At 47.0% G+C, this 13619-nt stretch overlaps 1 protein-coding gene and 1 long non-coding RNA gene across 5 annotated transcripts in view; one reads left to right on the top strand and one right to left on the bottom strand.

Annotated features, from left to right (window-relative positions):
- The window catches only part of LOC126078235 (uncharacterized), a 274476-nt gene extending 265705 nt beyond the window's left edge, over positions 1 to 8771 (bottom strand). The window contains exon 1 of the long non-coding RNA XR_007518003.1: positions 8729 to 8771. This is a non-coding gene — a long non-coding RNA (uncharacterized LOC126078235). The remainder of the gene's footprint in view (positions 1 to 8728) is intronic.
- The window catches only part of LOC126078018 (HLA class I histocompatibility antigen, A alpha chain-like), a 317484-nt gene extending 306242 nt beyond the window's left edge, over positions 1 to 11242 (top strand). For 2 of the 4 annotated variants that reach the window (XM_049887971.1, XM_049887961.1), the window contains exons 10-13: positions 9590 to 9807; positions 9932 to 10036; positions 10600 to 10647; positions 10806 to 11242. In XM_049887971.1, coding sequence (XP_049743928.1) covers positions 9590 to 9807; positions 9932 to 10036; positions 10600 to 10647; positions 10806 to 10810 — 376 coding nt within the window. In that variant the 3' untranslated portion in view covers positions 10811 to 11242. Of the gene's footprint in view, positions 1 to 7739; positions 7844 to 8138; positions 8409 to 8612; positions 8889 to 9531; positions 9808 to 9931; positions 10037 to 10599; positions 10648 to 10805 lie in introns of those variants that run through there. The other 2 variants (XM_049887979.1, XR_007517938.1) reach the window with 2 other exon arrangements.
- Positions 11243 to 13619: the final 2377 nt, after the last annotated feature.

Raw genomic sequence — 13619 nt, 5'->3', positions numbered from 1 at the left:
CAAAGCAAGACTGAAGGGGTGTACCAGCCCTGAGGCGGGGACTGGAGGGCAGGAGGGAACAGGAAAGCTGGTAATAGGGAACCCAGGGTTAAGAAAGGGAAGTATGGACATGCTGTGGGGTTGTTAACCAATGCCATACAACAATGTGTGTACTAACCGTGTGATGAGAAACTAGTTTGTTCATCTAAAGTTCAATTAAAAAAAAAGAAAGAAAATGAAACAGGACCCATACATCACACCATACACAAAAACTAACACAGAATGGAACAAAGACCTAAATACAAAATCTAAATAGATAAGGATCATAGAAGAAAAAATAGGGGCAATGTTAGGGGCCCTAATACATGGCATAAATATAATACAAACCATAACTAATAATGCACAAAAACCAGAAGATAAACTTGTTAACTGGGAACTCCTAAAAAGTAAACACTTATGCTTATCAAAAGACTTCACCAAAACAGTCAAAAGAGAACCTACAGACACGGAAAACATTTTGGCTCTGAGATATCCGGCAAGGGTCTAATCTCTAAAATCTACAAAATACTTCAACACCTCAACAACAAAAAGACGAATAATCTGATTTAAAAATGGGCAAAGGATATAAACAGACACTTCACCAAAGAAGACATTCAGGCACCTAACAGACACATGGGGAAATGCTCATGATCATTAGTCATTAGAGAAATGGAAATCAAAACTACAATGAGATACCATCTCACCCCAACAATACTGGCACTAATGAAAATAAAAAAATGTTGGAGAGGTTTTGGGGGAGATTGGAACTCTTATGCACTGCTGGTCGGAATATAAAATGGTACAACCACTATGGAAAGTGATATGGCACCTCCTTGAAAAGCTAGAAATAGAAATACCATAGGTTCCATCAATCCCAACCTAAAATATATCCTAGAGAAATAAGAGCTGTCAAACGAATAGACATATGCATGCCCACGTTCATTGCAGCATTATTCACAATAGCAAAAAAATGGAAACAACCTAAGTTCTCATCAACAGATGAATGGATAAACAAATTATGATACATACACACAATGGAATACTAGGCAATCATAAAGTACAATGATGAATCCACCAAACATCTCACAACATGGATGAATATGGGGGGCATTATGCTGAGTGAAATAAGTTAATCATACAAGGACAAATACTGTATAAAACCACTATTACGAAAACTCAAGAAAAGGTTTAAACAGAAAAAAACAATCTTTGATGATTAATAGGGAGGAGGGGTAGAGGGGGAATATCACTAACTAGATAGTAGACAAGTGTCAACTTTGGTGAAGGGAAAGACAAAACAATACACGGGGAGTCAGCACAACTTGACCAAGAGAAAGTCGTAAAAGCTTCCTAGACATACCCAAACACCTTGAGGGATCAAGCTATCGGGGCTGAGGGCTGGGGCCCATGGTCTTGGGAGACATCTAGGTCAATTGGCATAACCTAGTTCATAAAGAAAATATTCTGCATCCTACTTTGGTGAGGAGCAACTGGGGTCTTAAAAACCTGTGAGCTGCTGTCTAAGATACATCTATTGGTCTCATCCTGTCTGCAGCAAAGGAGAATGAAGAAAACCAAAGGCACAAGGAGAATATTAGCCCAAAGGACTAAAGGACCACATGAACCACAGCTTCAACCAGCCTGAGCCCAGAAGAGCTAGATGGTGCCCAGCTACCACCATCAACTGCTCTGAAAGTGATCATAATACAGGGTTTCAGACAGAGTGAGAGAAAAATGTAGAAAAAAAATGCAAACTCACACAAAAAGACCAGGCTTACTGGCCTGACAGAGACTGGAAGGACTCCTGATACTCTGGCCCCCGGAAACCCCGCTAACCCAAAACTGAAACCACTCCTGAAGCTCACTTTTCAGCCAAAGATTAGACAGGCCTAGAAAACAAACAATAACATGCATGAGGAACATGCTTCTTAGTTCAATCCAGTATACAAAACCAAATGGGCAAATCCTGACCAAAAGCAAGACAAGAAGGCAGGAAGGTACAGGAAAACTGGACCAACGGAGACAGCGAACCTGGGATGGAAAGGGGGAGAGTGCTGACACAACGTGTGGATTGCAGCCAGCGTCATAAAACGATGTATGTATAAATTCTTCAATGAGAAGCTAATTTGTGCTGTAAACTTTCACCTAAAGTACAGAAAGGCGGGGGGTCATTATTATTACGGCATCCAAGTCTTGGAATTATTTGTTCTAGCTACTCCATGTTCTCAACATCATTGCGATTTAATTAAGAAGATATTATTAATAAAGGCATTTGCAAGAAAAATGAGAGATATTTGGGTATCTCCCTTGTCTGTTTCAAACTTTTAATCATTACTTTCCAAAAGAGAAGTGTTGAAGCATTAAAAAATAAGAATTGGGCAAAAGAAGCGTTTGATTTACAAAATCCTGAAACAATACTTAATTATAATTTTGGTTTTAACATGTAAGTAAATTCTTTGATACTCTTTCCTTCCAAAGGTGGAGCTTAATTCATTCCTCTTAAGTGTAGAACAAACTTAATCATTTCTAACAAATAGAGTAAGGCCAACCTGATGGTGTGTGACTGAGTATAGGAGATACCATACTGATTTCCATCTTAGTCCCTATCTCAGATCACTTGCTCTGAAGGAAGCCAGCTGCTATATCATAAGCAGTCCCATGGAAAGGTCACAGTGGCTAAGAACTGGGGCTTAATGGGACCAGCCATGGAGCGACTGAGGCTTCTCCCAACAGCCATATAAATGCACCATATCACAATGTGGATGCCCCAGCCCCAGTCAAGCCTTCAGATGATGCAGACCTAAACGACAGCTTGAGAGGCCCTTGAGCATCTAGCACTTGGGTAAAACATGCCCAGATTCGTGATCTTTGGAAACTGTGAGAGATGATAAATGTTTGTTGTGTTTAGCTGCGTTCAGGGTAACTTCTTATGTGGCAGTAGATAGCTAACGCAGTACCCAAGGGAGTAAATTACTGTACTTTCATTTCTGTTTGCATTACACTTATTATAAGATTTTAAATGTATCATTATTTGACTTTAGATTAAGTTCATGACTAAGTAGGGTATATAAATGGCACTATGGCATCCGAGGTCCTCTAACTTCATGGGAGAGAGGAGAATTACCGTCAGCAACAAAAGCCCAAGGCTGATTCCAATAAGGCAAAAGTCAGACATACCTCCTCTCTCCAACCTTTTTTAACCAATTCTGATACCAGCCGTCTGTCCCACGGCACTCTCTACTTCTCTGCTGGGCTCAATAATTGCAATGGCCACACAGGACTTACAGACAATACTCATGATTTGGGGGTTTATTAGGCAAGTAACAGGTTACAATTCAGGATCAGGAAAGACTCAGGATACAGTTCTTCAGTCTGGACAGCTTCTTGGTTGTGCCCACAGGCAGGCCTCTCCCTGGCCCTCGGCCCCTTGGGCCTCTTGGGCTGGCCAGCCTCTGCCGTGCTCCGGCAAGTGTTAGAAAACTCTTTAGTTCCACTGATAAATGCCCAGAGGCACCCCACTTCACCAGTAAGCCTTGGCTCGAAGGCGCTGAGCTCTCTAGCTTCGTGGGTTGGCGAGACTAGCTCTGCCAACAAGTGTTTGGAGGCACCCCACTTGGACAGCCTGTAAGCATTCGGCTTTCTTGCTTTGAGGGCCGGGAACCCCGCTGTGCTGTCTCCTGCTGGTCCCCTGGTTCTGCTGCTGCTGGTTCTCTGTTATGCTTCCCACCACTTCTTGCTGTCTTGTGCAATCTCTGGTGTTGTAGCTCTCTGTCTCCTGGGTCTAGCAGTCAGTGTAGGCATCCTGGGTCCAAAGGACATGAGCTGTTCTCAGCTCTTCTTTCTTAGTGGTAGTGAGGTTCCCTCTTTCTGCCTCTGGGATGGCTCATTTGAAGCTTTGCAAGGTGGCAAAACTGACCAATCCCCTCTATATGCTCCATACACCTTATTTGCATGGTCCCACACCCACAGAAGTGCCATGCACCTCATTTGCATTATTAGCAAAATTTCTAACTCCCTTGGTGGGCCACAATCACCTTATTAGCATAGTGCCACCCAATCATTTGGTGGGAGTTACAAGATCATGGTGAGAAAAGCCATATAAAAGTGATCCATAGACAGATAGTATTTTATTACCATTCACTACAAACTGTTTACTTGAAATTCAATTTCCAATTGGAATCAAATAAAACACAAAAGGAAGAACCAGGCCATGCTAAGTAGGTTACAAGATGGCCTCCAATAACCACCCTCTGATTATTGTTCTGTGCATTCTCGGTTTGCTTGCCAACTGTGCCCTCCGCACCCCCTCCCCAGGTATTTTCATAAGCCTGCTATATGTCTGTTTGCCAACTGCACTCCCACCCATCAGGTATTTTCCTATAAAAAACCAAAGCCACTGCCAACGAGTCAATTCCAACTCATACGACCCTATAGGTCAGAGTAGAACTGCCCCATAGAGTTTCTGAGAAGCGCCTGGTGGATTCAAACTGCCGACCTTTTGGTTAGCACTTGAGGTCTTAACTACTGTGCAACCAGGGTTTCCAGTAGTGCATTTATGAAAATACCTGGGAGGGGTGGTGTGGAGGGCACGGTCAGCAAACAAACAGAGAATGAGTAGAAAAATACAGTAATCAGAGGGTGATTATTGGAGGCCATCTTGTAATCTGCTTAGCATGGCCTGGTTCTTCCTTTTGTGTTTTATTTGGTTACAATTGGAAATGGAAGTTCAAGTAAATAGTTTGTAGTGAATGGTGGGGGGATGCCATTGGCAAACATACACAGAACATTATCTTTGTAAAAATATGGGCTCACCTTCTTCCAGTTATTGAGACATTAACGTAGGTGCTGCTGTGAAGAGGTTTTGCAGACGTAATTAAGGTCCAAATCAGTCAGCCTTAGACAGGGAGAGTATGCAATCAGGTGAGCCCTTAAAAGGACTGGGCTCTTCCTGATCAAAGAGATTCAAAGTGTGAGAGGGGGTCAATGTGAGGAGGCTTTGGACGATGAGCTTAAAGATGGTGGGAGTCACATTGCAAGGAAAGCTGGTGGCCACTGCGATTGGAAGGACCTCCTCGCTGACATCCAAGAAGGAAATAAGAACCTCAGCACTACAACTGCAAGAAACGGATTTCTGCCAACAGCTCTGTATGAGCTTGGAGGAAAATCCCAGCTCCAGATGAGAGCATAAGTTTTTGAAACCCTGGTCTGAAGAATCCATCTGCACCATGCCTGGACAGCTGACCTACAGACCTGTGAAGAAATAAATGGGTGGTGTTTTAAGCCACTAAGTTTGTGGTATTTTGTTCTGCAGCAGTAGAAAACTAATACACAGGCTCAACTCTGCCACGGATAAGCACACAGCACCTTCTCCACTGAATGAAGTTATCAACTGTCATGCACACTAGTTGCATAAAATAAAATCTTTCCTAATTTATTTAATATTTTTCATTTTGATTTTTATGTGATGCAAGTAAATTTTTCTACAATCATATTTGTCATTCATTCAATAAAAATGCCTACTATGTACAGGCACATCAGGATAAAGATTGAAGTCATCAAGGATTTCATTTGACTTGAATCTACAATCAACAGCCATGGAAGCAGCAGTCAAGAAATCAAATGATGAGTTACTTTGGGCAAATCTGCTGCAAAAGACCTCTTTAAAGTATTAAAAACCAAAGATGTCACTTTGAGGACTAAGGTGCAATGGTATTTTTCAAACGCATCGTATGCAGGTGAAAGCTGGACAGTGAAGAAGTCCAAAGAAGAATTGACTCCTTCAAGTTGTGGTGCTGGCAAAGAATATTGAATGTACCATGGACTGGCAAAAGAATGAACAAATCTGTCTTGAAAGAAGTACAGCAAGAATGCTCTTTAGAAGCAAGGATGATGAGACTTTGTCTATATATATTAGAGGAACCCTGAGACTTTGGCCTCTGGACACCCTTTTAGCTCAGTAATGAAGTCACTCGTGAGGTTAACTCTTCAGCCAAAGATTAGACAGGCCCATAAAACAAAGAAAGACTAAGGGACACATCAGCCCAGGGGCAAAGACTAGAAGGCAGGAGGGGACAGGAGAGCTGGTCATAGGGAACCCAAGGTTGAGAAGGGAGAGTGTTGACATGTCGTGGGGTTGTGAACCAATGTCATGCAACAATATGTGTACTAGCTATTTAATGAGAAGCTAGTTTGTTCTATAAACCTACATCAAAAGTTCAATTGAAAAAAAAAGGGACAAAAAACAAAAGAGAGAGGGTGGTAGAGACCAACGGGGAGAAGAAGGCCTGAGGTATGAGAGAGACAGCGAAAAGGCCTGGAGAAGCAGGAGACAAGAAAAGATGCCGAAGAATTCTAAGCAGTGGCATTATCAAACTTAAGTACGTTGTGTTATAGATTTTTAATTAATACATTATATATACCTGAGGATCTAGCTGGGTATTCTCTCCATTTGATCTTTAATACATTCTTTGAGGCTACCTAAAAATGAATTGCCTCTTCATGTTAACCAGGTTAAAGAAAATAACAATATCAAGTGTCCCAATAAAATATGGACATCCCTTTTTGTTGTCTTGGACTGACCCATGCCAAAGCCCACGTGTTACAGAGTAGAACTGCTCCATAGGGTTTTCTTGGCTGAAATCTTAAGGGAAATAGATCAACAGGCCTCTTCTTCCCCCCGGGACCCTGAGTGGGCTCCGAGTGCCAACCTTTCTGTTATATCCTTTAGAAGTTAATAATTCATAAACACAGTCAATGCCTGTGCCCTGGTGAAGGCATTTTGACTGTTGAATACTTGCAGCTTTGAAGAGGTTAAAGTTCCTACACTCTTCTGGTTAAAATATACAGTAACAAATTGTGCTTTTATGAGCTGCTTTGTACTGAAGATAGGTGTGGGACTCAGACAAACTCAGAGCTATGGAATGAAGATAATTTTAATATACACTAACCCAGGAGTCATAGATACATTGTTTGGGAAAGTCAAACTTCAAAACTTTGTGAGCCTGACTGCAGAGCCTTTCAGACACATTTATACATGAATGGACAAAATCCCTTCTCTTACAGGTTAAATTCCTGATGGTTCGGGGTTATCAGAGTTGAGCTAGCCACTGCTGTTAATAAAAAGGAAACTTGTCTCTATGGGAATATCTCTCCGGTGTCTTCAGACACAACCTCGTCTAGGTTTAAAGAGGAGGCCCCTGTTCTTCTACCTTCATTCCTAAGGTGAGCTCACTCTCTGGCATCAAATTCTTTGGGGGTGAATTTTATTCTCCAGAAGTCCAGGGGTGGCCAGGGAGAAACAAGAGGTGGAAGGTGGAGAGTCCAGTTCAGCGAAAGGCATTCCAAGGATGGAAGAAGAAGAATAGGGCTGGCCCCAGCCTGGGGTTCTGTCCCAGGTTTCCTCTGACAGCCCAGGGTAGGACTCAGGGAGCCAGTGTGACAAAGAGTGCCCCATACCTGAGGACAGGGGTCAGGACAAACTCCTAGTGCCCAGGCATGGCTCTCAGGCCCCGAGGGCGGCGACTGGAGTGAGAAAGCCAAGCACTGGGGATTCCCATGCCTGGTCTCCCCAGAGTTTCACTTCTCCCTCTCACAACCTATGTCAGTTCCTCCTGCCCAGCCACAGCTGACGCGACAGCAGTTCTCACTCCCATTGAGTGTCTGGTTTCTGCAGGAGCCAATCAGTGTCTCCTCAGTTAGGGATTATAAGGTCCCCAGGGGCCCACTGGAAATCAGCCTCCCCAGACTCTAGTGATCATGGTGATGGCGTCCCAGATCCTCCTCTTCTTGCTCTCGGGGTCCCTGGCCCTGACCCAGACCCAGGCGGGTGAGCGTGGGGTTGGGAAGGAAAGGGCCTCTGTGGAGAGAAGAGGAGAGAGGGGACCGCCCAGCGGGAGCTCAGGACCACCGGGGAAGCTGCCTCACCACCACGCCCTCCCAGGGCCCCTTCCCCCGCCCCGGCCCCAGCCTCTCCCACCCCTGTGTCCTGGCCCTGCTCCTCCCACCGCCCCTTGTCCGCCCACCCTCCCTTCCCGCTCCTCCCCCACCCCAGCCCCCATGGATCCCGGACCCGGGCGCCGCATAGGGAGAGGGTCGGTGGTCTCAGCCGCTCCCGCCCCCAGGCTCCCACTCCCTGAGCCATTTCTTCACCGCCGTGTCCCGGCCCGGCGGCGGGGAGCCCCGCGTCATCGCCGTCGGCTACGTGGACGACACGCAATTGGGACGCTTTGACAGCGACGCCGCGAATCCCAGAGCGGAGCCGCGGACGTGGTGGATGGAGCAGGAGGAGCAGGAGCACTTGGAAGAGCTGACGCGCAGAGCCAAGGGCGTCGCACAGGATTTGCGAGTGGACCTGTGGACCCTGCGCGGCTACTACAACCAGAGCGCCTCCGGTGAGTGACGCCGGGCCCGGGTTGCAGCTCACGGGTCCCCTCGCCCCCACAGACCGGTCGCCCCGATTATCCGGGTCCCAACTTCACACTGAGGCCTTCGGACCCGCCCAGCCCCTCGACCCGGAAGAGCCGCCGGGATTCGCTCGAGTTTTCATTTTAGGCCGAAACCGCTAAGTTGGCTGGGCCGACCACGGGGTCGGCCAGGTTCTCATACCATCCAGGCGCTGTCTGCCTGCGAGGTGAGGTCGGACGGGCGCTTCCTCCGCGGGTACCGTCAGATGGCCTACGATGGCACCGATTACATTGCCCTGAACGAGGACCTGCGCTCCTGGACGGCGGCGGACGCCGCGGCTCAGATCACCCGGCGGGAGTGGGAGGAGGCCGGCGAGGCGGAGATTGTCAGAGCCTTCCTGGAGGAGGACTGTTTGGAGTGGCTGCATAGATACCTGGAGAAAGGGAAGGAGACGCTGCTGCGAGCAGGTAAGGGGGGCCACGGGGTGCCTCCCTGATTTCCTCTCAGCCTGGGACTGTTCCCCCAGCTGGTGTCACACAAGGAGGAGAGAAAAATGGCATCAGCGCCAGAATACCCACGTCCAATGGGTCGGGAGAGACCCGATTCCACCCGAGTTTCCAGGTCCTGCACCAGAGAGTGGCTTGTCCAGAGGGCTGCTAAGGAAGGGTCTTAGGGATAATTAAGGGCTCCAGTCTCTGGGGATGGAGGGAGAGATGGTTCTTGGAATAACTGATTGGCAGTTCCCATCGAGCCTGTCAGTGGCCTTGGGAACTACAGGGGACTTTCTCTCTCAGGCCTTGTTCTCCGCCCCACATTCAACCTCTTTGAAGGTCTGCTTCCAGCTTTTCTGAGTCTATCTGGTCAGGACCAGAAGCACCTGTTCTTCCCCTCAAGACACAGAGCCTACTATCCTAAGCTCACCCAAATCTAGAACTTTCCAAGGAGTAGGAGATTATTCTACACCCCTGGGTGCAGACTAGGGTTTGGGTTTTGCTCTCCATCTCCCCACTCCAGTTGTCCTGTTCATTCTCGGGATGGTCACGTGAGCCCTGCTCAAGCGGTCCATGGAGGCAATGGAAAGTTCCTAAGTTTTCTGACCCTTCCACTCAGATCCCCCAAAGGCTTATGTGACCCACCACCCCATCTCTGACCGTGAGGTCACACTGAGGTGCTGGGCCCTGGGCTTCTACCCTGCGGAGATCACACTGACCTGGCAGCGAGATGGAGAGGACCAGACCCAGGACACAGAGCTTGTGGAGACCAGGCCTGCGGGGGACGGGACCTTCCAGAAGTGGGCCGCCCTGGTAGTACCCTCTGGAAAGGAGCAGAGATATGTGTGCCGTGTGCAGCACGAGGGGCTGCCTGAGCCCCTCACCCTGAGATGGAGTAAGTAGGGGACAAGGGCAAAGCCTCTTCTAAGGGGGCACCTCCAGCAGGGTCAGGGCTGAGACCTAGAGGTCAGGGCACCTTCCCTTCCCCTTCCTTCCCTTGCCTTTCCTTCCCTTCCTAGAAGTGCCTCCTCATCCCACCACTTCCATCCTGGGAATTTTTGCTGGCCTGGCTATCCTAGGAGCTGTGGTCACTGGCGTTGTGATCTGGATAAAGAAGAGCTCAGGTAGGGGAGGGGCTGGGGTCTGAGTTTTCTTATCCCACTGGTGGCTTTCAAACCCCAGGTAAGAGTTTGTTTCTGTCCTGCCTCACTATAGAAGACACCATCCACATACCCACACCTACCCAATCTGGGACCCTGGGTGTTAACAGTTATTCTTATGTAAAGCACGTGTAAACATGAAGTGGAAACCTCTCACCTTGACAATTCTGGTGATGGGAGCTGATTCTCAGCAGTTATAGGTCAGAGGGAAAGGTCTCTGCTGAGGACAGACCTGCAGAAGGGTGGTTTGTCCAGTTCCCACACATCTTTACCCTTGTTTCTGGACCCTGTCCTGGGTGTACAATCACAGTTCTGGAAACTTCCCTGGGGTCCAGGACTAGCTGGTTCCTCTAGAACTTATGGCTCTACCTCCTCCCTGGACAGGTGGAAAAAAAGGAACTATGTTCAGACCCTTAGGACATTGTAGACAGAAGCCCATTAGCCCCTCCGCACCACCACATAATTCTTTCTTTAGTCTCATCTCCTCCTGTGGGCTCTGACCAGATCCTGTTTTTGTTCTTCCCCAGGTGGTAACAGTGCCCAGGGCTCTGATGTGCCTCTCACAGATTCTAAAGGTGTAGTTCTGGAGGGCCTGATGTTTGGGAGGGGTTGGGGTAGGGAGGAAATGACTGGGTTATGGGGACTTGGACATTTTGAGCTTGTGATGAGTCGTTCATCGTATCAATATTTAGAGTCACTCACCTGTTTTGTTAATGATTCTTTTCTTCTGTAGCGTGAGACTCCTGCCTTGCGTGGGACTGAGTGATACAAGATGTGTTCACATCTCACTTTGTGACTTCAAGAAACCCTGACTTATCTTCCTGCAACTGGTGGCTGAATATATCTGTGTTCCTGTCAGCGTAATGTGAGGATGTGGGGAGACTAGCCCACCCCTGCTCAGTAGGACTCCCTCCCCACACTGACTTGTGTCCTTTCCCTGATCAGCATTCCTGTTCCAGCAAAGGAAAGGCTAGAACTTCTCCATCCCTATCATAACTTTGTGTTGCTCTGAGTTGCAGCTTCTCGCTTCCCTATTGAAATTAGAATCTGGATATGAATTTTTTTCTATTTCTTGGCAAGAGGTGCAGATGATGGGTTAATTCAAGGTGAGGAATACTCAAAATTTGAGAGAGGAAATAAATGGAAGATCTGAGAGCCTTCCAGAATTTGCTTCTTTGCTATGCTGATTCTGTCGCAAGTGGGGACAGGAGGATGCTGTGGAGGAGCTGAGTGTGGACCAGGCCTGTGCCCTACGTGTGCGCATACCCGTTTGCATACACCCAGAATGTATTCTAAATTCTAAGCAATCATGAGACTGTTAGTATAAGGAATCAGTTGTCCAATCTGATTGGGCCGTACACACAAAGACACTTTACAAATTGTTGGCAATCAAAAGTTGTCATTACTATCTATACAAAACAAACCAAAAATGATAGGAACATACTTGAACTGAACCGGTCCCTTCTATCCCCACGAGTACCCAATTTAGCATCGTAGGAGAGGAACACGCTTAGGTCTAAAAGGGGGGCCCATTTACTCGTCCCAAATTACCCATGTCCATTTTTGTGTGACTGGGTGGTCATACTGCGAATCAGGTGTTACCAGCTCTGTATTTCTCTAAGCAAGTGTGTCGCCAGCTCAGGTCAGGTGCAGCATAACTGTGTTTGTTCTCTGTCTTTCTCTGCACTGTCTCTCTGTGGCTTTCCTTGGCTGGGACTGGACCCCGGTGCTATTGGTCTAACTCTCAACCAGCATCTTTGGGGAGAACTCTGAGCCAGCACCAGGCTTAAGCTAACATTACAACAGCTCTTAATTCGAAACTGTTCGCAGGTAACACCTGTACAGTGAAGGAGCACTGATGGTTCAACGGTTAAGTAATTGACTGCCAACTGAAAGGTTGGTGGTTTGCACCCACTCCGAGGCTCTGTGGGAAAAAGACCCGAAGATCTGCTTCTGTAAAGATTACAGCCTAAAAAAAACTTATGGTGGTAGTTCTCCTCTGTCACATGGGGTTACTATGAATCGAAAATCGACCCAACATCATCTACCAACAACAATCTGAACAGTGCATGCCCAAGCCTCTGAGGGCAACTTCTTGGCCTTAGAGTTACCGTTTTCAGCACAACCAGGTAGTCTGCCACTGCCAAAGGCAAGCCAGCTCAGCCCCCATCTGCTCAGTAGGCCAATTCTGACTGCTCTCTCTGCTACTGGGCACCTGCAAGACCTTTGCCACCCGCTCTGCCCTGGACTCCTTCTATGTCTCTCTGCCACTGGCTTGGCCGTTTTTTCCTCTCCATCTTCAGTGTTATCAGCTCAGTGTTCTAGCCCTTTACCCATATTATAACTCCTTTTGGGAGGTGTCTAGGAGATTCTCAGGTAAAGGACCCCAGGTCCCAAGGACACACTCTTTTTTAAACTCTTGTTGATCAGGAGACCGCCCACAAACTTCTGTGAAACTACCTACTTTTATACACAAACTGCTTGTTAATTTCAAAGTATGGCTTTCCATATGCCTACTGTGATGTGTGTCAACTTGGCTGGGCCATGATTCTCAGTGTTTTGGCAGTCATATAATGTTGTGAGCACTTCCCTGTTGAGAGCTGATATGTGATCACCCACATGGTGGCATCTACTGTGAGTAGCCAATCAGTTGAGGGGAAATTTCCTTGGCAGTGTGGCCTGCATGGAGTGTGGGTGGACGTTCAGGCAGGGGTTCTCGGTCTCATTCTGGATCCTGAAGCTGGCTCCTTTTTGTCTGACCTCTGGTTCTTTGGCCTTGAGCTAGCAGTTTACCTGTGGCCCTGCCTGCCAATCTTGTTGATTTCACAATCTTCACAGGCTGTGAGCAACAACTCTGCTCTCCAGCCTGCAGATCTTGTGTTTGCCAGGCCCTGTGGCTATGTGAATCAGGAAAAGCCTTTTTCTTGACCCATGGACTTGAAATGTTACAGCTTCTACACCCTCATGAGCCGTTTCCTTGATATAAGTCACTCTCAATATATATAGAGAGAACTCAGTCTAAGACACCTACCAATCCAGCCAATCCTACTGGGTAGATGTAAACCACCCAGTCCTATTGAGTTGATTGCAAGCTGTTTATGCAGATAGCAAAACAGACAATAATTGCAAGCCACTTATGTGGTTTTAGCAAAGAGACCAATCACTGCAAGGCACAAAGAGAACAATCATTTGGCAGACTGTGGCCCAAAAATCATTTTGAGAGAATTACAAACCCAAGGACAGAAAAAACCTTTAAAGAAACCCACTACTTTGAAACATAGAAATAAAACAAGTGTTTAGATTAGAAAGTGGTAAGTGCTATGGGAAGATGACTCAGAGTGGGGGAATGTGGGAAGAGGGAAGATGGCTGTTGTAACTCAGGTGGCTGGCATGAGTTTGTTGAGAATGTGACCTTTGAGGAAAGATTTGAAGAACATGAATGAAGTAGCCATGATGATTATCTGGCATAATCTTTCCAGGCGGGGTGACATCAAGTGTAGACACACCAGAACAGGGCTGTGTCTGTGTTCTGGGAGCGGGGAGGAGC

This window comes from Elephas maximus, chromosome 1, assembly GCF_024166365.1.
Source record: "Elephas maximus indicus isolate mEleMax1 chromosome 1, mEleMax1 primary haplotype, whole genome shotgun sequence".
Classification (NCBI taxonomy): Eukaryota; Metazoa; Chordata; class Mammalia; order Proboscidea; family Elephantidae; genus Elephas; species Elephas maximus.
The sequence above is the reverse complement of the archived record's forward strand: the minus strand, read 5'-3'. Positions and strand labels throughout refer to the sequence as shown.